Raw genomic sequence first — 20,527 nt, 5'->3', positions numbered from 1 at the left:
CAATTGTTTTGACTCTCACACAGTTAGTGTTAAAAGTCTGAGAGTTCTCCTGGAATCTGTATTAAACACAGAAGGCAGTAGAGGAGAACAGGCCAACTGTACTATAAAGCAGATCAGAAATATTATGCTCTTTAGCAAGCATAAAAAAAAAAAAAAAAGGCATGTTTCCTTCAAACAACTTTGATTCAATCATCAAAATAAGATGGAAGAAAATGCCTTCTGGCCTTACCTGGTGATCACTCTCATCATCTAATCTAAACCAGGAAAAAGCAAGCAGGATGATGAGTGTTCTGTACCTGTGTTGACTTTTGAGTTCTTAAAATAATGCTAATTCCCTGGCATGTTGTCTAGTTCCTTTAAATTTTCTAGCACCAACACCCCTAGTGCCAGGCCCTAGAAGGTTCTCCTATTTTTTTTTTTTTTATTGCTTAAAGTATTACAAAGAGTATTACATATGTCTCCTTTTTTTTTTTTTCCTATTTTTTAAAAATGAAACCTTACTCATGGTGGTGCACCATCACCTACTAGGGTTTTGCAAGGCAAAAGCACAAGTTTGCTACTGACTTCCTTCGCTGATAAAAGAACTGCATTCAGTAACAAAGGAAGAATAAGAGCAATCTCTTTGCGGTTAGAGATTGTAGATTGACAGCTGTAACTACTAAGAAGGGAGAATAGTATTTAGATGTCAAGATTAAGGTAAATTCTTCTAGTTAGGTCTAGCAATGCCTTTCCCCTACTTGTCCCCCTGACCCACTTCCCAATTCCCCCTCCCCAGCTAACGACTGCTCTGCAGGGCCAGATACTGCCTTTCTGAGTGGTCAATAAATGAAGCGGCAACAGCAGACAGAAAAGCTGAAAGGAACAAAATGGAGAGGGGACGCACAAGCGTAATAGTAAAAATGACGGCTTTCTCCCTTATCCTCGGAGAACCAATCTGAAGAAACAAGAATGAGTGGCATGGAGACAGAGAGAGGTTCTGAGTTAGAGGGGAAAAAATTACTGAGTAAAACTACTAAAAGTTTCCAAAACCCACGAGAAACCAAAATCTTGAAAATGGTTGTAATCCAACTTTCAGAGAAGCTGGCTATTTTTTTCCTACAAGACAACAGAAAAGACGGACTACATTCTTTGAAATCCAAACAGAATTTCACTTCACTAATTTATCTCTTCGTGAACCAAGACCCATACAACACAACCCCTCCAAACACTATGTGTGTTGTTGATACCTTATAAAATGCTACTACTTTCCCAACCTTACAAGGAGGGTACTGAGACCTGTCTTAGAGGTTGACTGTTGTCATCAGACTGAACAATTTTAAATGTATTTATCTGCATAAATTTACTTAAACTCGGACTTGTTTTCAAAAAGAATGTGAAGCAAGGGCTATAGAAAGAGTCCAGCACTGCTGCTCAATAGGGCAGCCCCCGCCACATCCTGCTGGACGCCTGAAACGCAGCCCCACCACACTGATGGGCTCTGCATGTAAAACACATGCTACATTTCAAACACCTGTACTAATTATCTCACTAGTGACTGTTTTCACTGCTGGTGTGTTGGAATACTATCCTGGATATATTGGGTTATTTAAATATAGTATTAAAATTAGTTGCACCAGTTTCTTCCTCTCATTTTTATGCCACTACTTAAAATTTTAAAATAATACATATGGGCTGCACTTGTGGTTTGCACTTGCGATTCCCACTCTATTCCAATGGGATAACACTTGTCTAGAACATGGGAGGGACAGAAAGCAATGACAGCCTGAAGATCATACTGAAACAAAAACTCCCTATCCCTCTCAGTGAAGGCCTTTATTCCTCACTGCCTTCCACCACATCACCAATCTATGCCCTCAATACAGTGCATGGCACACAACACATATTTCTTCGGTGTAGTTGAACAAAGGCAACCAAGCTACAAGATTAAAATGCAATACTGAAAAATGGCTTTGAAAGTAAACTTTAAAAGACTAACTGCTTATTACCCACTATATTTTTGATAGGCACAGAAAACAATACTCTTTTACAAAAGACACGAAGAGACACATAGACAAATAACCAGGGAGCCACCAAAAAAACGGAGGTCTCTCCCACATCCCTCTGTGAGCACTGGAGGGGCAGCCTGTTCCACCGTCTCATGGTGGGGGCCTGTTCTCTGAACAGCTCTGAATGCCATGTGCATTAGAGAAATTACTATTTTGCTTTCCCCGTTTCCACCAGACATCTTCAGACGTGTGAACGTATAATAAGTATGTCAAGAGTGGTATTCATAGAGATACATCTACGTTCTACTAAAAAGGCCGTTTTCTCTACTTTCTGATCACAATTTGCAAAATGGAGCTTGAGATGCATGAACATTTTCTCCATAAAATTCATTAAGTTGTTGCCAATTACTCTACTCATATCTGGAATTCTGTACTTACTGGGTGAAAATGAGAGAATTCCAGTAGAGTATTGAGTCTACTTGAGATTTAACAGGAAAAAAAGTTTTCCCTGAATTTCTTCTGAAACTCTTATGAATTTCTTTAAAAGGCTATTTTTTTAAAGAAGTTCATAAGACATCATGGAAAGACAAAGAACTGGAAAAGTTGCCCCACTGATTCCTCTAGGTCTTTTCTTAGTAATCTCTGAAGGGAAAACTGAGACACAGAGAAATTATTACCTAGCACCTCAAACTCAATGGTCCTGTAAATAATTTTTCTGCTTCTGTTCTCCTGCAATACAACTAGATTTCAGGACCAAATTAATGAAAGGGGCACAGATGTATCCAAAATATACGTAATCTAAGGGCATGATGTTGAAGATTCTAAAAATATTTCCAGAACTTGCTCATAGGAGAGTGTAATTCATGAACTGAGATACCTGTGTAGACCTGTGCAGTGTAAGTTATTCATAAACTCGGGGATTTGCCTGTAACCCCAAGGACAATCCACTTAACCCGTCGCTCTCAGCCAAGCTCTTCCAGGTGTTCTCTCCTCCATCTCCCATGCACTGACAAAGGCCCCATTCTCTGTTCTCAACCGCTCCTCAGCTGCTGCAAAGCGTGTGCCAAAAACCTGCCAGACATGGGACCTGGTCTAAGCGTCTCGCCGTGATTAACAAGGCCCCACAGGGATCCGACCATGCAGCCTTCTCTAACGCCCGCCCCTATGCCTAAGCCTGAGACTCCTTCCCCCCCCACCCCCGCCCTTAACCCATCTTCCTCCCAACTCGGACCTCTCCTTCCCATCAGCCAAGACATCACTTAACCCAGAATACCCTCCGCACCTCGTCCACCCAGACTTGGTGAGGAGCTGCTCCCAGAGCACACAGTGTTGGTCTACAGTGCGCTTTTGCCGGCAGATGCCTGCCTGTACCACCTCTTCCCCTCTGAAATGAAAATGAAGTTAAACTCTCACAATAGTTAACACTAACTGCTTGCGATTATTTTTAAACTTTGCAACAAGCAATTCTGAGCATGTGCCTATGATCATGTGTCTCCCATGTTAAGTGAAAGACGTTATTGCTCATCTCACTTTGCCTCTAACCAGAAAGGCATATCAACCCTCACCTGAGAGAGAGTGCAATCAAGACCCTGAGGTTAAGTAACCTGCCCAAGGTCGCGGGGTCAGTACCCAGTTGGTGGTGCATCTACTCCAAAGCCTGCACTCTTCCCTCTATACTCGGGCTGGCTCTCCGAGTGGGCTGGGGCTCTCGGGGCTGTGAGCTCAGAACTGGCTTTACAGTGACACCGAGGTGTGATTTGCCGTTCACTCTCATTCTCTCTGAATGTAAGTGGACTTTTCCAAAGGCTCATGGCCTGCATGCAGACTGTATGCAGAAGCAAATGTTAGCACTTCAGAAAATACAAAACAATGCTACTAATTAAAAGTTATTATTCACTTAAAGATTATTTATGTTAACACAATGGTTTATTATTTTTAAACAATTACTGAATAAATACTTCAAGTTGTCCTCATTTTAAGTTTCTAAGATAGTTAACAACACATATAAACCACATAAGCAAAGGATCTTTGGAGTCCTCAATAATTTTTAAGAGTGTAAAGGGGTCTGAGATGAAAAGGTTCAGGAACCACTGCCTGATCAACTCTTGAAAATAATATAAGCTAGATTTTTTTCCCCTATAAATTTTATCAGTAATCAGGACAGTCTGAGCTCCCGTTAAATATGTCCATGCACCATACTTAATATTACTGACTGATGAACTCTGACCTTTCTGTTCTCATGTTTTCCTTTGTTGACTCTTCCATATAAAGTTAAATTTATCTTTAGTCCAGCCTGTGTGGCCCAGCGGTTGAGCTATGAACCAGGAGGTCATAGTTCGATTCCAAGTCAGGGCACATTCCGGGTTGTGGGCTCCATCCCCAGTGTGGGGCATGCAGGAGGCAGCCAAGCAATGATTCTGTCTCATCATTGATGTTTCTATCTCTCTCCCCATCTCCTTTCCTCTCTGAAATCAATAAAAATGTATATTTTTTAAAAACATACTTCATCATGGTGTATAATTTAGAAAATATCTGTTCAGAGGCCATGGAACATTTTAAAAACGTGTATTTTTGAAAAGTGAAAAACTGAAGATGAAAGTGCTAACGAGCCTATCTAATTGTGATTCTTCAGCACAGGCCTCGATACCTCAACCTGCTCTGGTTGCTTCTCAGCCACCATTCTGTCATCTATAAACTGCAAAGTATTTTTTGTATTTCTAAGAGCAAAATGTGATTAGATAGATATACCTACTAGAGTAGAATATGAGTTGTTCGCAGGGAAAGAGAGGCTTTAGGATTCTGTGACAGCATTTTGAATTACATTTCATTATCCTCATCTCTCCCGGCAACATGGGCTGGGGGTAGGGTGGGGGTAATATCTGCCCAAATCAAATTTAGTGTTTTATAACTAAGGCTGCATTTCATAACATTAACCTGTTCCTTAAAAATAGAAGTAATTTTGCATTGTATTGACATGTGAAATGGCATAATTATAAGTTAAGGCTTGCATTGCAGAAGATCAGAAATTAAACCTAGAGGAGAATTAACATATGCATATACACCACAGGCTGGACATCATACCAGGCACGTGGTATTTACCACCCCACTCAACACCCTTTGGCGTGGGTACTGTTTCACTGATGAAGAATCTGGCATTCAGAGAGATTAAGTATGCTGCCCAAGGCACCCACACCAGTAAGCAGAAGAGCTGGGGCTCCAACACTTTTCTGACTTTAGTCTATGCTCCTCCCAAGACTTTACACCTCCCCAGTATCATTCTCAGAACTAAGAGCTTCAAAATCTGAAGAGGATGAAAAGTTAAGCAGAGATAAGAAAGCAAATGTCATGAGTGAAATCTGAAGAATGCAATTGAACTTATAACGAAAATATCTCAAATGTACTTGTTTACATCCCTTATTCAGGCCCACGTTTATCTGCAGTGGCACACTCGAGAAGCTGGAGCTGGAGAAAAAGCATCTGGCCAGCGCACAGCACAGAGACCCTGCAGTGTTCAATGACGCAACACCATGTCCTCATATTCATCCTCTGAAATGCCCGTTGAGGTATTTGCACTCTCAACACTTGGGAAAGCTGAGGTCAACAATTCCTGTCCAGGAATAAGATTATATTCACAGGGGTCTCCCTCAAACCTGTGCTTGCCGTCCAGTGCAAAGCAAAGATGCTGGGCCGGACAAAGACAAATCTAGAACCACTGCTCTGAAAAGATACCTTAACAAGAAACTTCCCAAGGAATAATAGACTAATTTCTGGTCCTGGCTGGTGTGGTTCAGGGGATACAGCATTGGCCCACCCACCAAAGGGTCTAGGGTTTAATTCCCAGTGAAGGGCATGTACCTAGGTTGCAGATTCAATCCCTCGGGCTCCCTGGGTCAGGGCACATGCAGGAGACAACCAATCAATGTCTCTCTCTCACATCAGTATTTCTCTCTCTCTCTCTCTCTCTCCCTCCCTCCTTTCCTTCCACTCTTTCTCTCTCCCTAAAAATAATAATAATAATAATAATAATAATAATAATAATGGGAAAAAATATCCTCAAGTGAGGATTAACAAAAGATGAGGTGAAATAAATTTTTAAAACAGAATAATTCCTGGAAAGAGGTCACATTCATTTCTGCCTGGAAGCCACTCAGGTCCATAGACTTCAGGGAGAGCAGGCCTCAAGGACAGCACTTCGGTCAATTTTGAAGGACATTTTGCTGTGAAGCTGAGATAAAGGAAAACAAAGTCTTCTCATTCCTTCCTTTGCCCTTGTTTTCCTGAGACCCTCTGCTCCAGCATCTTGTCAGACCACCTTCTCACCTCCCCTTTCTGACTGTTCAGGAACCACAGGTCCCAGAAGCTTCCCCCCTGGGCCGCAGGTTAGGAGGAGACAGGAAGCCGCTCTCAGGGGCAGCGAGCAGGGCGGCTCCCACTGGTCTCGTGGCTCCTCCTGAGAATCCCTGGCCTCTGAGGGTGGCTTGCCCAAGTCCCTACATGTCCTGTGTCCTGAGGTTTCCTGACTCCCACTTCCCGAGTCTTGCATCTCTCCCCCAACCCCCCGTAACTGAACCTTCTGAGTCTGTTCTAAATGCCTCTCCAAGCCCTGGCCAGGTAGCTCAGTTGATTAGAGTGTCGTCTCAATACCCCAAGGTTGCAGGTTCGATCTCCAGTCAGGGCACATACAAGAATCAACCAATGAATGCATAAATATGTAGAACAACAAGATATATATATATCTTCCTCTAAAATTAATCAATAAAAATGTATTAAAATGATAAAATAAATGCCTCCCAGCTGTGATGCTATGATGCCCCAAATGGCTTTGTTTCCTGACCAAACCTTTTTATGTTCACATTGCTTCAATCCCTTCTGTCCCACTCCCTGATCCCTGGTCTAAACTGTCCTCACAGGCCTGGATCACAGGCTCACAATTCATTTTCTGGTCCCCCAGCCATCCTGTGGACTGTCTAATTGATTTCACTGGCTGCCCACTGAAGTCTAAATTCCTTACAACAGAATACCAGGCCTGGCCTTGCCCTGCCCCATTTAACCAATCATCCCCTGACCCGAAATGTCATCCTCAGTGTGTGCACTCTCCATGGCTAAGTCCCAGCCAAAGTCCAAGCACCCTCATGCACCCCCCCACCCCCGGACACTCGTCGTATTTTCACATGTTGGCCATGTTTCCCCAAACTGATTGAAGTTCGTTAAGAACAAGCATTGTGTCTTACAGCTCTAACATCACCTACGGTGCCATCCAAACTTAGAGTTGCAATCATAGTGGAAGATCGACACGTGGTTTTGACTAACACTGGGAGTAACCTGTACACATAGATATTAGTTCATTTTTCCCAGACGGAGGGCAAAAACACCAACATTTATAAAGGGAAAATGTCTTTGTGAATGCTAGAGCGTGAAACTTAAATCTGTCTGCTTATAAATTCTATAGGATAACAAAAATCCCAGCTTACAAAGAGGAAGAATCCTGCCTCAGTGCTGAGAACCAAAGTCCCTTAGAGACCAAACAGTTTCTGTGGGTTATTGGTTACTTTGATTTTCTACGGTTTGCAATTTAAATTCACACTAACATTCAACAGCTGGTAAAAGAAATATTACAGAAGAACACAGTTTTCAGCTTCCCAAGGGAAAAAAAAGTTATAATTTTCTAAAAGAAGTGGGAGGGACTACCACAAACACGTAAAACTGCAAAGTTTTATGTCTTTTAAAACCAGAGGAAGATAGAAACAGAAAGAATAAGAGAAGAAAAAGACATGTGTCCCGAGTCCAAAGTGCACCTCCTCGTGGGTAGTGAGAACAGACCCTGTAGGGAGGGACCTGCACTTCGTTAACTTTGCATTGTAGCATCTAGCACAATTCCTGGGACAGGAGGATTCAAGACTTTTTGATTAAGTCAATAAATGCATAAGGGAGCAAGATTAAAGAGAGAGAGAGAGAGAGAGAAAGAGAGAGAGAGAGAGAGAGATATTCCGGGGCATCTTAAAAATAAGGCTCTCATCATGAAAATGCTTTTTGTGAAGTGTAAAGGAAAATTCTATTAGGTAAGTTCACCAAGCTACATTTCATACCACAAGGCAGGCAGGATTGGCATTCCCTTACCTGAGGCACAGGCACTTTCTGCGGGGTGTTCTGGGGCGATGGGTGGAGCTGTGCCCAAGGCTGGTGATGCGGGTGTGGGGGTGAAGACTGGTGGTGCAAGCCCGGGTGGGGCTGCATCGGAGGGCAGGTTGGCAATTGCTGAAAAGACGGCTGCTGACCAGGGTGCTGCTGGCCAGGTAACAGCCGCTCCTGGATTGCTTGTGGATCTGCAAGGCCAACACCGGGGCAACCATTTGGTCTCATGTGCCCGGCCAGCTCCCTCGGCGCTGAGGACATGCCCATAAATGGACGCGACGGCTGCATGTTTCTGGGGCCCATATTCCTCTGTCCAATTCCCATGGCACCAGGGGGCTGGTGAGACGGTGGAGGGTGGGGCATATTTGGATAACTGCCAACTTCCATTGGTATCCCAGCACTTCCGGGCCTGACTTGCGGAGGAGGAGTACCTGCCGGATTACTCATTGCTTTCATGGGTGACATGGGAGGTGGAGAGGCATAAGTTCCCTGAGGCTGTGAAGGATGCATAGTTTGTGTGTTCATTTGGTTAAGTGAGCCACTGGGGTGGATGGGCTGCTGGTGCATTAGTCCTTGACCACTGTTTGATGGGAATCCTACAGCATTGGGGTATCTGGGTACGGACTGATTCATTGGAGTATTATTTGTAAGGCCTAAATTTTGATTCATCCCTGTATTGTTAACTAATCCCTGATTTAGGTTACTGTAAGGATATCGAGAATACTGCCCTGAGTTGTTTATAGTAGGTGAGGGGACTGTCTGGCTCCGAGAACTAAAGTTAAGGGTTTGCGGCCTGACAGCCCCTTGTGGAGGAGGATTAGGGGAGAATCTGGGACTGTGGGCAACGGATTCCCCATGGAGAGCAGTGGGGGGGTGGTGGTGGAACTGCTGCACTGAGTGACGGAGGGAAGGTGCCATGCTGGGACTCTGCTGGGGCACGTGGGACAGGTGGCCGGGTCCTGAGGTGGCAATGAAAGGGTTTCCCTGATTGAGGCCCTCTTGACCTTGGGAAAACTGGCTCATCCTCTGCGGCGGCTGCCCGTGCTGCTGCATGGAAAAATCCCCACGTGCCATGTAGCTGCCCATCTGCTGCATGTGCTGAGGGTGGCCCTGGCCGGGGGGCCCCGGCGGAGCCGGCTGCGGTGGCTGCTGGTAGGGGGCTCGTATCTGGTCCGGTACCTGAACAGCCCGGGGGCCCCACATGGAGCCACTGTCCACAAAGGACTGCCCGTGCCTTTCATTCTGCATGCCAGGGTAGACTCCCATCTGCCCGCCGCCACTGCCGCTGTGAGGGACCTGAGGAACGGGAGGGGTGTGGTACTGTGAGTGAGGAGACGCGAGTCCGTTCCCAGGGGCGCTGCTCATCATCCTGCTCGGCTGGTCCAGGAGGTGCATCTTCTGCTGCTCATACTGATTATAGTGATCGAAATGGGTCAACTTGGTTTGATTCTGATTAGGGGAGGGATGGTGAAGGGAGGGCTGTAGAGAGGCAAATCCCTGGTCTAGGGGCATTTGCTGACCCATGGGGTTCACTGGATTTTCCGGGTAACCACAATCGCCAAGGCCTTCGAGGCCTTCACTGAAAATATTCCCATCCTCGCCAAAGAGACTCATCATTCCTGGATCCGCCATCTTCTTCCAACACGCGGCTCCTTCCTCCCAACTATAGCTCGGGAGCTTGTCTGTGCTTCTCTTCACTGAGGTGCTCGTCCTCAAGGCCTGTAATCCTCAACTAATCTTCTTCCTGTCATTCTATATTCCTTTAATTCTCTTGGACCCCGCAGTGTCAGGCAAAATCTGGATATAGGTCCTGGAAGGGGGGAGGGGGGAGGGTGGGAGGAGGAAGGAAGAAAACAAAGAATTAGGAACAAATGGCGGAAACTGCCAGTATTTTACACATTTGAATTTGGTTTCCATCAACAATACTAATCTAGCCCCCTCGCCGAGCTGTATTTTCTAAATCTAGTTCACTTTAAGAGAAACTCATTAGCTTCTACCAGAAGCATTATTATGATCGGTTACTTAGAAAGCAAGCAAAACACTAACCTTAACCTTAAATTAATCCATTCACTACACTTCCTAGCGTTCCATTCTTGGATGGAACAGAACAAAAGAACACAACATGAAGCAGCAGCAGCTGCCACAGCAGGCAAGCAGATGTATGAATATAGCCAAGCAGCCCATCTGCTGAACTAAAGCCCTGGAAATGCTCTGGTTACCAACAGCCCGCCCTCCACCGTATTCCCCTGAGCAGTGTAATCAGATGAGCAGCCGCAGCACCGAGGGCTGTGAAAAGCTCAACTTAGTTAAATTGACTAGAGGATTATACAAATACCAAAATCAGTCATTTCGTACAAATTAGATATTTGCGGCCCACATACAACTATGGAACAGCAACAGAGGCGTCGAGTGAAAAAGCGTTCATAACGACGTGGGAAAGCAAGTTTGTAGAGTATAATAAATTCATGATTTCATCACATTTAATGGCAGGAATATACAAGATTCAGAAAGGACCAGCGGAAAAGCATCCATGCTCCAAGAGGACTGATTTCACTTGCGGCTCTGGGCCCACCACGTTCCTGGTCAACACTGCCGGCAGAGCTAGTCCAATCACAGGTTCGTCATTCACCAGAGGCAACAGGCTCTGGTGATGAATCCGGGGCCCATGTGACCACTCAGACAGACTCTAGCTGCATGAGCAGTTTCTGGACCATGACTATTCTCATCAATAGAAACAGAAAACTTTCCCCAAAACTGATGAGAACTGAAGTTCAAAATATCCACGCAGCCCTACCCTTATCTTAACTCTTTTGGGACAAGGCAGGCAGGACATGAGCAGGTAGGGGGAAAGAGGGCAGGCACACCCGTCAGCATGCTGTGTCTACAGCACACATTATACGCTATCTAATGTTCCGCCCTTTATTCAAACAGTTCCTAACAGACTCTATGTCCGATTAAAATAACCGATTTAAAGAATGTCTCAACAAGCAAAACAGAGTATTTTTGTTGAATGCTAATTACATGAACTTAATAAAGAACTAATTCACATCGGAAAAATGTCTGAAATCTTAAACATCTTTGGAATTTAACTCATTTTTCCCCTCTTTTACGAGCACATGAAGCATTGTATGATTCTGCCCAACCTGAAAAAACAATGTCTATGGAAGAATTTCCAAAGTGATGCTATAAACAGGCTCAGTCATAAATTCCACTGACACACTTCTCTGAGAGCATGACGATGAACAATGGGCCACCCAACACTGCTGAGAACTTACCAGTTAGACAGTAAAAAAAAAATCCGTTTCTGCCTGCCCTACTCTAACATCTTCCTAACAAGGGGAGAATTTTGCTTACAGAAAATGTAAACAACATTCCCATTCGCTGTCAGAACTACAGACATAACACCTGAGGGGGTCTCTAGGCCTCTAGTGTTCAGGTGACAGCTGTCAGCGAAAGTCAAAGGTCTCTCCACTCTGCCGCTAACTGCCATGAATTTTCTGATGTACTTTCTCCAAAAAACAGAGGTCAGGTGGGTGAAAATAAGACGAGCAGCACGAAAGCCATTTTATTTACAGACATGCTGCTTTCCTACACACCTACTTTAAAATCCAAAAGAGAGAGAATCAAAAGCTCCAGTGCCAAATAAAACAAATACTTATAAATTAAATTTACTCCTAAAGAGCCTAAGCGGTCAGTCTTCATTTATTCAAGGCTCATTCTAGCTTTCAAGGAAATAAATACTGAAATGGACTTGATAGCAGCTTAAACCAGCCATGCAGACTAACCACTTACCAAAATAACCTTTCAAATTAGCTTAAGGAAGGTAATGTCTCCTTCTATGTCCTGGATGGCCTTGTTTTTCCAGGATGAGGGCCTCATCCTCCAGGGTCTACCACGTGTCACGGAGGAAACGCTCCTGACTGGAGAGGGTTCCCAGGCAGCTCCGGGGGAAAGGAGCCCAGAGGCAAGGCAAGGTCAGGTCCCCTGACCCCAGCAGAGGCACAACCCGGAGAAGCTGCGAGGGAGGGGAGCAGAAAGGGGGGAAAGAACCTGCCTGCAGGCCTGGGAAAGGACAAAACACAGCCCTCGCTGAAAGTAACCCTCCCTGACACTTGCACTTCCACTTCCCCATCCCGCCCACTGAGAGTCCATTTCCCAGCGGCATTACCTGGAATCAAGCAAACACGCTGCCCACCACAACTGGGACCACAATCAGGTGAGCTCCGGGCAGAGAAGTTCAAAATCTATGGCTTTAGTCTATCATTAGTGGCGGCTCGCACTTGCTCGGACAGCCACCACCGCCCGCCTGCCTGCCTGCCCCTTTTCTGACCTCAAGACTGGGCTGGCGACTATGCGAGGAATCCATCTGGTAGCTGGATTTCATATTTCTCATTTGAAGTAATCTAATTAATTTATTTTGGCCTTTTTTAAATTTGATCAAGACCATTTGAATACCCGCGTTTCCAAGTCACAGCTGCAACATATAATTTTGTTTCTATCAAAGATGTCCATTTAAAGCTCCTTTTGGGAGGGTGCTCCCTTCTCTACATTCAATATCTACATTTCTGTGTCTAGATCGGTGCTGTTCAATGAGCCGTCAAATCAGAACCATCTATGTAGTATTAAAATTTCTAATAGCCACATTTAAAAAGTAACCCAAAAACAGAGTGAAATTAATTTTAATAACAATTTTTATTTAACCCATTATATGTAAAACATTATCAGTTCAGCATGCAATCAATACTTAAACATGAGTTTACATTCTGTGTTATAAGTCTCTGAAACTCAGTTCCTCACACCAGCACATCTCAATTTCAATTAGCCACGTTTCAAGTCAAAAGTATACACCTGTAGGCAGTGGCTACCAGCCTGAATAGCATATTTATAGATTGTTAAAAAGAAAAAATAGAAATACAAGTTTTAGGTGTTATCAAAGAATACTCATAATTATCACTTGGACAATAAATATTCAAGTTGTAGTTATGTTTGATTTGAAGTTAAGTACCAAGTTAAATCTCAAATCACATTTTTTGTTCAAAACATATTTACTGAGCACTTTCTGTGGTCCTGGCACTGGTCTAGGTGCTGCAGATGTCTAAATAAAAACAAACAAAACTCCCTACTGTCCTCATGGACCTTACATTTATCTGTAAGTCAAGGATCTATTTAAATAAGAATTAAGAGTCAGGGAATATGGGGGTCGGGGGGGGGAGGGAAAGGTTCCATTACGAAAATTAGGATAGCGCCCTGGCTGGGTGGCTCAGTTGGTTGGAGCATCGTCCTCCCAAAGGTTACAGGTTTGATTCCTGGTCAAGGCACATACCTAGGTTGCGGGTTTGATCCCCAGTCGGGGGTGAATGCAGGAGGCAAGTGATTGATGTTTCTCACATCCATGTTTCTCTTTCTCACTCTCTCTCTAAAAATCAATGGAAACACATCCACAGGTAAAAATTTTTTTTTAATTAGGATATCATTTTACAAAATATTTCTTAGTAATTTATGATAGCAAGTATTTTAACTATGTGTGATATTATATAGTAAACGGTACAGATATCTATAGATATACATACAAATATATATAAAATGAAGACAGTAATTTTAGTTTCTGCTCAGTGCCCTACTGGCAAGTATTTTCTGAGATAAGAACAAGGTTCAGAAAATGCATGTGTCTGGGGGTGAGGAGGGGCCACAGGAGACAGCTCAGCTCACAGAATCACCCCCACAGTGGAGACTCACTGTGGAACCACCTATGAACATTCAGAGCTGGCAAGCACTTTGGAGAACTTCTAATCCAAACCCCTCTTCAGTTAACAGGTGAAAAAAACCTCTTATGGAATGATAAGAGTGAACATCTTCCGCAGAATACTTTAATGGCAACATTTACCAAAGATAAAAGAAAACTGTATAGATGAGATGGCACCTTACTAGGGGAAGCAAAATAGTAAAGGCCCAAATCAGATCCGTTTTACTCAGAGATAGGTCACTGAAACAGTTATTGACTAGCAAACAGAAGTTTCCTTCCAAAAAAGTGTTTACTTATACTATCTATAGGAAAGAGCACATTAAGGATCTTAAAAAAACAAGTAAACAGCACATATAATGGGAGATGGAAGCAAAGGGTGTACAGCAAACCAAGATGAAAGAAATAAGTTGTGCAAAAATATATATAAACTAGAGGCCCAGTGCATGAAAATTCATGCACTGGAAGGGGGGGTCCCTCAGCCTGGCCTGCCCCATCTCATAGTCCAGGAGCCCTCAGGGGCAGGAGGCGACCCGGTGATCAGGGAAAGGCAATGCCCCCATCACACCTCTGCTGCTGCCACTGCCGGCAGCGCAAGCCTTGGCCGGCCCTGGTTACCTGAGCCTCGGGCAGCCCTGGGTGGCTGGGGTGCTGAGGGGACTGGGGGACTCCAGAGGCAGGCCTGCTGCCCCGGTGGGGCTGAGGGGACTGGGCACCACCATCTTGTGACTGTGGGCACCACCATCTTTGAGGGCAAGGCAGCCAATTAGCATATTCCCTCCTTATTGGCTGTGAGTGCTGCCATCTTTGAGGGCAAGGCAGCCAATTAGCATATTCCCTCCTTATTGGCTGTGAGCGCCACCATCCTTGCAACAGCGTGAGGGTCAATTAGCATGTTCCCTCTTTATTAGATAGGATATTTTGAAGTAAATTCCTAACATCCAATTACTTCCGCAGACAAATACTTAACTACTGTGTAGCCACTTTTTAATATGGTAACACAGTGACCCAGAAAGCTAGCAAGAAAATACGTGAATACAAAAAACCTTTCACATGCAAAATACTTCCTATAGATCAACCACTTTTTACCCAATTGTATAAGGAGAATGCCATCCAAAGGAGGTTTTTTCCATAAACATCTAACACGTGGGCATGTGCGGATGCTGAAGACTATTACTGTTCTATAGCTTCATTTCTAGTTGTTCTCTTTAAACTTCTCTCCTCCACCTCCAAGGAACCTGGGGTATAGAGCGTACCTGTGACAACGATGCCTGGCTCTGGGTGAAGCATGTACCAGCATTTCCAAAGGAATGTCTAGCAGTTTGAAAAACACACGACCACCCTCAGCACAAGCTAAACGTCTCTCAATCAACTGTAATGGTACAAGAGAGGGGAAGGGGCCCTGGCTGGGTAGTTCAGTTGGTTAGAGCATCAACTCCATATACCAAGGTTGTAGGTTCAATCCCCATCAGGGCACATACAAGAATCAACCAATGAACACATAAATAAGTGGAACACATCAATGTATCTCCTCTCTCTCTCTCTCTCTCTCTCTCTCTCTCTCTCTCTCTCTCTCATCTATCAGTAAATAAGTAAGAGGGCAAGGATCCAAGAGCTGATAGGTGAACACACAGAAGATAAAGGGCTCAGCTCTGCTGACTTTTCTAAGTGGAAGTCCTTTCAGCTAGATCATGAAGCCTGCAGACAGCAATCCCCACCAGGGGCCACCAACAGCAGTTGGGGGAAGAGGAAAACCCAAGGCTTGCCATGGGGGAAGGCATCGATCCAAGGGACAATGATCCAGATAAAGAATCAGAAAATGCCTCCAAGTACCAACATCAGCTCACCACAAGTCAGCTGCAGATCTGCCTCATCGACCAGATGATACCCTTCCTGAACCCCTGGACAAGACCACATTTTCTTTCTCATTAGCATGTGTGGGAGGTGGAGCTAATTCACTGCAACTGGGCTGTCCCGCTCAGCCGCCACTAGCCACATGTTGCTATTTAAATTAATTAAAACGAAATAAAATTTAAAATTCAGTTGTTCAATCGCACAAGCTACATTTCAAATGCTCAAGAGTCACATGGGGCTGGTGGCTGCTGTGCATATATGGAACAATTCCATCATTACAGAAAATTCTATGAACAGCTCGGCTATATATTTCTTCTTACACTTTTAGATAAAGGCTATATCCCATAGTAAAAATTCTCCTTGATGAAAAATGTTTTCTCCAGTTCAGAGATGAGTATCCTTTTAAAGATCTACACCTACCCCTGAAATGAAAGTTATAGTATTTCAATATATATCTTAATTACATTCTTCAACCTAAAGAATGCCTCCTTTCTGTATTACCTCCCAACATATATTTCTATTAATACATTTCTACTTATATTAACATTTTTATAACGTTAGGAATGATTTTCAACTATACAAAATTCAGGCACTTAGGTAGAGTTTTCTTCAAAATCCTTTTCACTTATAATTGCCATATTACTAGTGCCCTTTAATAATGTTTACAACTGCCCAGCCATGGTGGCTCAGTAGTTGAGCGAAAACCTATGAACCAGGAGGTCACAGTTTGATTCCCAGTCAGGGCACATGCCCGGGTTCCAGGCTCAATCCCCAGTGTAGGGTGTGCAGGAGGCAGCTGATCAGTGATTCAAACATCATTGATGTTTCTAGCTCTCTCTCTCCCTCTCCCTTCCTCTCTGAAATAAAAAATGCATTTTTTAAATAATGTTTACAACTAAAAATCTACATAACTATAGTTAAGTTCACTATTTTTCTTATAGGTTTTGTACATTATTTTCAGTCACTATTTTATTGAGAAAGATATAGAAAGAATAAAAAAGAATGTAAAGTCCTTCAGAAGGTCTATCTTAAGACTAATATAGAAAAAAAGGAATAATTGCATTTACAGTTAGCTTCCATTTATATCACTAGGTAATCTCCAATTTTGCTGATATTAATTGAAAAAAAAATACACACACACACACACACACACACACACTTAACAGGGAAAACTATGCTTGGAATTGATATTGTATAGAGTAACGCTATGCTTTCTAACAGCATTCCCTATAGCAGCTAGTAGTATCTCCATCCATACCTCCAACCCAGCCAATGGATGAAATAACCTCAATCCTCCCATCATCCATTCATTTAAAAAATATTTAGCGAGTACCAGCTTTGCATAAAGCAATCCACAGACTCTGGGTGTACAGAGCTAAACAATACAGCTGCGGCCTCTGTCCTGTACAGCTCGCTGTTCTAATAAATGCCCCAGATTTCCTGCATATTCAGCCCATCCACCAGCCTGCTGATCCTGCCTCCTACCTATCTCACAAGCCTGCCTCCTCGCATTCACACTACCTCTGGTGAAATCAGGCCTTCATGGTTTAGTGAAGGACAAAGCATTACAGACTGACTGGTTTGTCCAAGTCTGGGCTCAACACATTCACAGAGCTGACAGAAAGATCTTCTAAAACACAAAAGGCACCATATCATGTCTCTCCCTGATTAAAATCTTTAGAGGAGTTGCCTTCGTTTTCAGGATCAAGTCCAAATGCTCCAGCATGGTAGAAGGCACTGTGTAGTCAGATCCTCAAAGTCCTTTGCCCTCTGCCCACGAAACACAATTACCCAGGCTAGCGCTCTCAAACCACTGAAAGTTTACTGGCAGCGGTGCATTCACTTCCTCACCTTCTTTGCCCCTACACCTGCACTGTGCAGTTCTTTTGTTACCAGCCATCCAGGGAAGCTTCCTAACCCTCAGGTCTCCCCCTCTCGGGCTAATTTTGAAACTCTCCCTAGGAATCCCAGTGCAGCAGGGGCAGGAGCTACAAAACCAAACACACGGTTGTTCTTGCTTGTTTACCTGCCTGTCTCGCTGCAGATGAGATCCTTGCCAGTGAAGGGGGTCCTGAGAGCACTGGCACCCCCTAGGAGCTGCTGAGAGATGCAGACCTCCTGACCGAGAATCTGCATTTTATTAACAAGGGCACTGGTGGCTTCTGCACATGTGAAAGCTCGGGAGTCCTGCTCTTAGACTCTGAGCTCCTCTCTACTCGGCTCTGAATGCTCCTCGATTAGTGGGAGAATGAGTAATCAACAAGAAGTAAGTCATCCCAAAGAATTACAAAGCAATGATACAAAGATATGCCCTCTCCCATTTAAGGACAGGCAGTCTTGGCATTCGTGACTGACAAAGAAACAATACTGACCTTAGCCAAAGAACTATGACTAACCCTTAGTGACAAATTTTAATTTGTAATCGTTTACAAGGAGTGGACATCTAAAAATGGTTTTGCCCTAACCGGTTTGGCTCAGTGGATAGAGCGTCGGCCTGCGGACTGAAGGGTCCCAGGTTGGATTCCGGTCAAGGGCATGTACCTTGGTTGTGGGCACATCCCCAGTGAGGGGTGTGCAGGAGGCAGCTGATTGATGTTTCTAATTCTCCATCCTTCTCCCTTCCTCTCTGTAAAAAAAAATCAATAATATATATTTTTTAAATGGTTTAAGTTTTAAAGATACCGCCATCTGCTTGCCAATCATTTTTGCAAGACCAAAAAAAAAAAATGCAGTTAACATTAATATCTAATGCTATGTTACATAACACGGTATTTCACAGGTTTCTTGCAGAAATCGTTCAGTTATTTCTACATAACTTGGAGGAGTCTGAATACTCTGAGCTGCCTTTCAGATAAAGATGGTTTTCTTCTATGTAAGAGTGCGGGGCTAATGTGTTTTCCTCCAAGGCAACTAACGCAACAGCACTCAACTAACAGCTTATACTAAGTGCATGGCCACAGCACTAACTTTTTTTCCCTAAATGGGTCAAAGGTACATATTGTCCTATATGTAAGTTGTGCCACTAAAGCACAAGGTTCATGGAAATTGATGTCCTTTAGAGAACAGCCTTTATACCCTGCAATTCAGCACTGAACTATTACTCCTTGAAATTAACTTCTTCGAACGCTAAACCCCTAAGAGGATGGCCGGCAGACAGCTGACCTGCTTGTCCCACCACGAACTAGGAAAAGGGTGCTCTCTCCCATTCACAGCTTAGTGAGGGCCAGCAATAGAACAGGACACAGTCTAGTGACACTGCAGTGCTCGACATGAATTGGCAGAAGAGAAATGAGAGTGAAGAGGGCTACACATCTCTGTACGCAGCATGTCTGCATCTGTAAATAAGACATGAACCTACGTCAGATATGTGGATCTATCCCTTATCTTTTTACTGCTATCATTAATTTTATTATAGATAAGGGGGGGGGGGGAGCAAGTAAAGATGGGTCCAAAAATAAGTAACTAAAAACGTTTTAGTGTCATTTACTTTGAGTAGGGAAAAATTAAACTTCAAAAATCTACTTCAACCCACTTGAAGGATGTTTATATAGTGCAGACAAATAGAAGAATATAAATTTTACAAAATTTGGTGATTGCTAGTGTATCTTACTTAATATTGTAAAATATCCTGGGATAGTTTAAACAAAAAAAACTTGATTGGTCTATAAAGGCAAATGATGCCACATGTTTATTAGCCTAATAAAAAAAAAATCACCATTTGAAAACATTTTCCCACTCACTCTAGACCTATTTCAAGCTACTGACTTCACACACACACACACACACACCATCTGGGTGGTGTCAAACCTACAAAAAGTGAGCGTAGGACAGAAGGAGGGAAGGAAGGAGCTGTGGGGCCACCCTCTGTCCAGGACGTCCTGGCAATCACAGACCCCTCAAAGCTACCCGACACCACAGGGCAGGACGATGCCAAGATGGGACAAGAGCAACATGCTGGGAGCTGGAAAGCAACAAACGGCCAACTGCTCTTGTTAGAATCCTGCTTTTTGTGTACTTACTGTCGATGTCACTGATTAACTAACTGATCTGGCAATTTCTATATTCTTTGTATTTTAAGAGGTTCTGGAAAAGCTGAAAAAGGGATCTTGTCTCATATTCCAGGAGAGTTTAAAACTGTCCCCAATTCTGCTGGAAAAGGGGTAGAGTTAGTCTTCTCTGATACACACACCAGCAACATTCTTTTCCTTGAAGGAAATAAAAACAAAAAAAAAAAACTTCCGCAACACGCAGCTGAAAATAATTAATCTATTTTCTCTGCTACAGCAGAGCACACGTGATGAGAGGAACCTTATCCATCATGAATACACCCGAGCAGAGACAGGCGGAGTGTCACAGGACACCAGGGCAGAGGTCACACGGTAAGCTCTAACAGTTTTCTAAGGCGCCATTTTCCTGGCAAAAGAGAAGTACACAGGAATTATAAAATTTCAAATTTCCATTAGGGAAGCAAGCAATACAAAAGTGGAACAGCGCTGTCAGGACGGTTGAGGAGGTCTTGGAAGATATCTGGAGAAAGTATTTTTGGAGAACTGCACATAGACTCAAGAAGGTAGAACAAAGGGAAGGAAAGGTAACTTCCTTAGTGACTACCGCATTAAATTCCTATTGTGGATAAATTATATTTGACAAAGGAAATGGAATTAAGGCTAGAAGATACAGTAAACAGTTTCGCATCTGCTATTTCATAACCATTTTGATTTACAGCAAAGCAGGAACCACTTTTCTAGACCTACACTATTCTAAATGTGAGTGGGTTCTACAATGCTGCCATAATCCACACTATTTGATAATCAAA

The 20,527-nt window shown here is 43.6% G+C and overlaps 1 protein-coding gene across 1 annotated transcript in view; it reads right to left on the bottom strand.

Moving 5' to 3' along the window:
• Positions 1 to 20,527, bottom strand: part of CHD7 (chromodomain helicase DNA binding protein 7) — a 181,205-nt gene that overhangs the window by 110,815 nt on the left and 49,863 nt on the right. Inside the window, exon 2 of the mRNA XM_081111504.1 lies at positions 8,103 to 9,927. Coding sequence (XP_080967630.1) covers positions 8,103 to 9,749 — 1,647 coding nt within the window. The 5' untranslated portion in view covers positions 9,750 to 9,927. The remainder of the gene's footprint in view (positions 1 to 8,102; positions 9,928 to 20,527) is intronic.

This window comes from Myotis nattereri, assembly GCF_964212035.1.
Source record: "Myotis nattereri genome assembly, chromosome: 17".
Taxonomy (NCBI): domain Eukaryota; kingdom Metazoa; phylum Chordata; class Mammalia; order Chiroptera; family Vespertilionidae; genus Myotis; species Myotis nattereri.
Note: the sequence above shows the minus strand (reverse complement) of the source record. Positions and strands in the feature narration are given on the sequence as shown.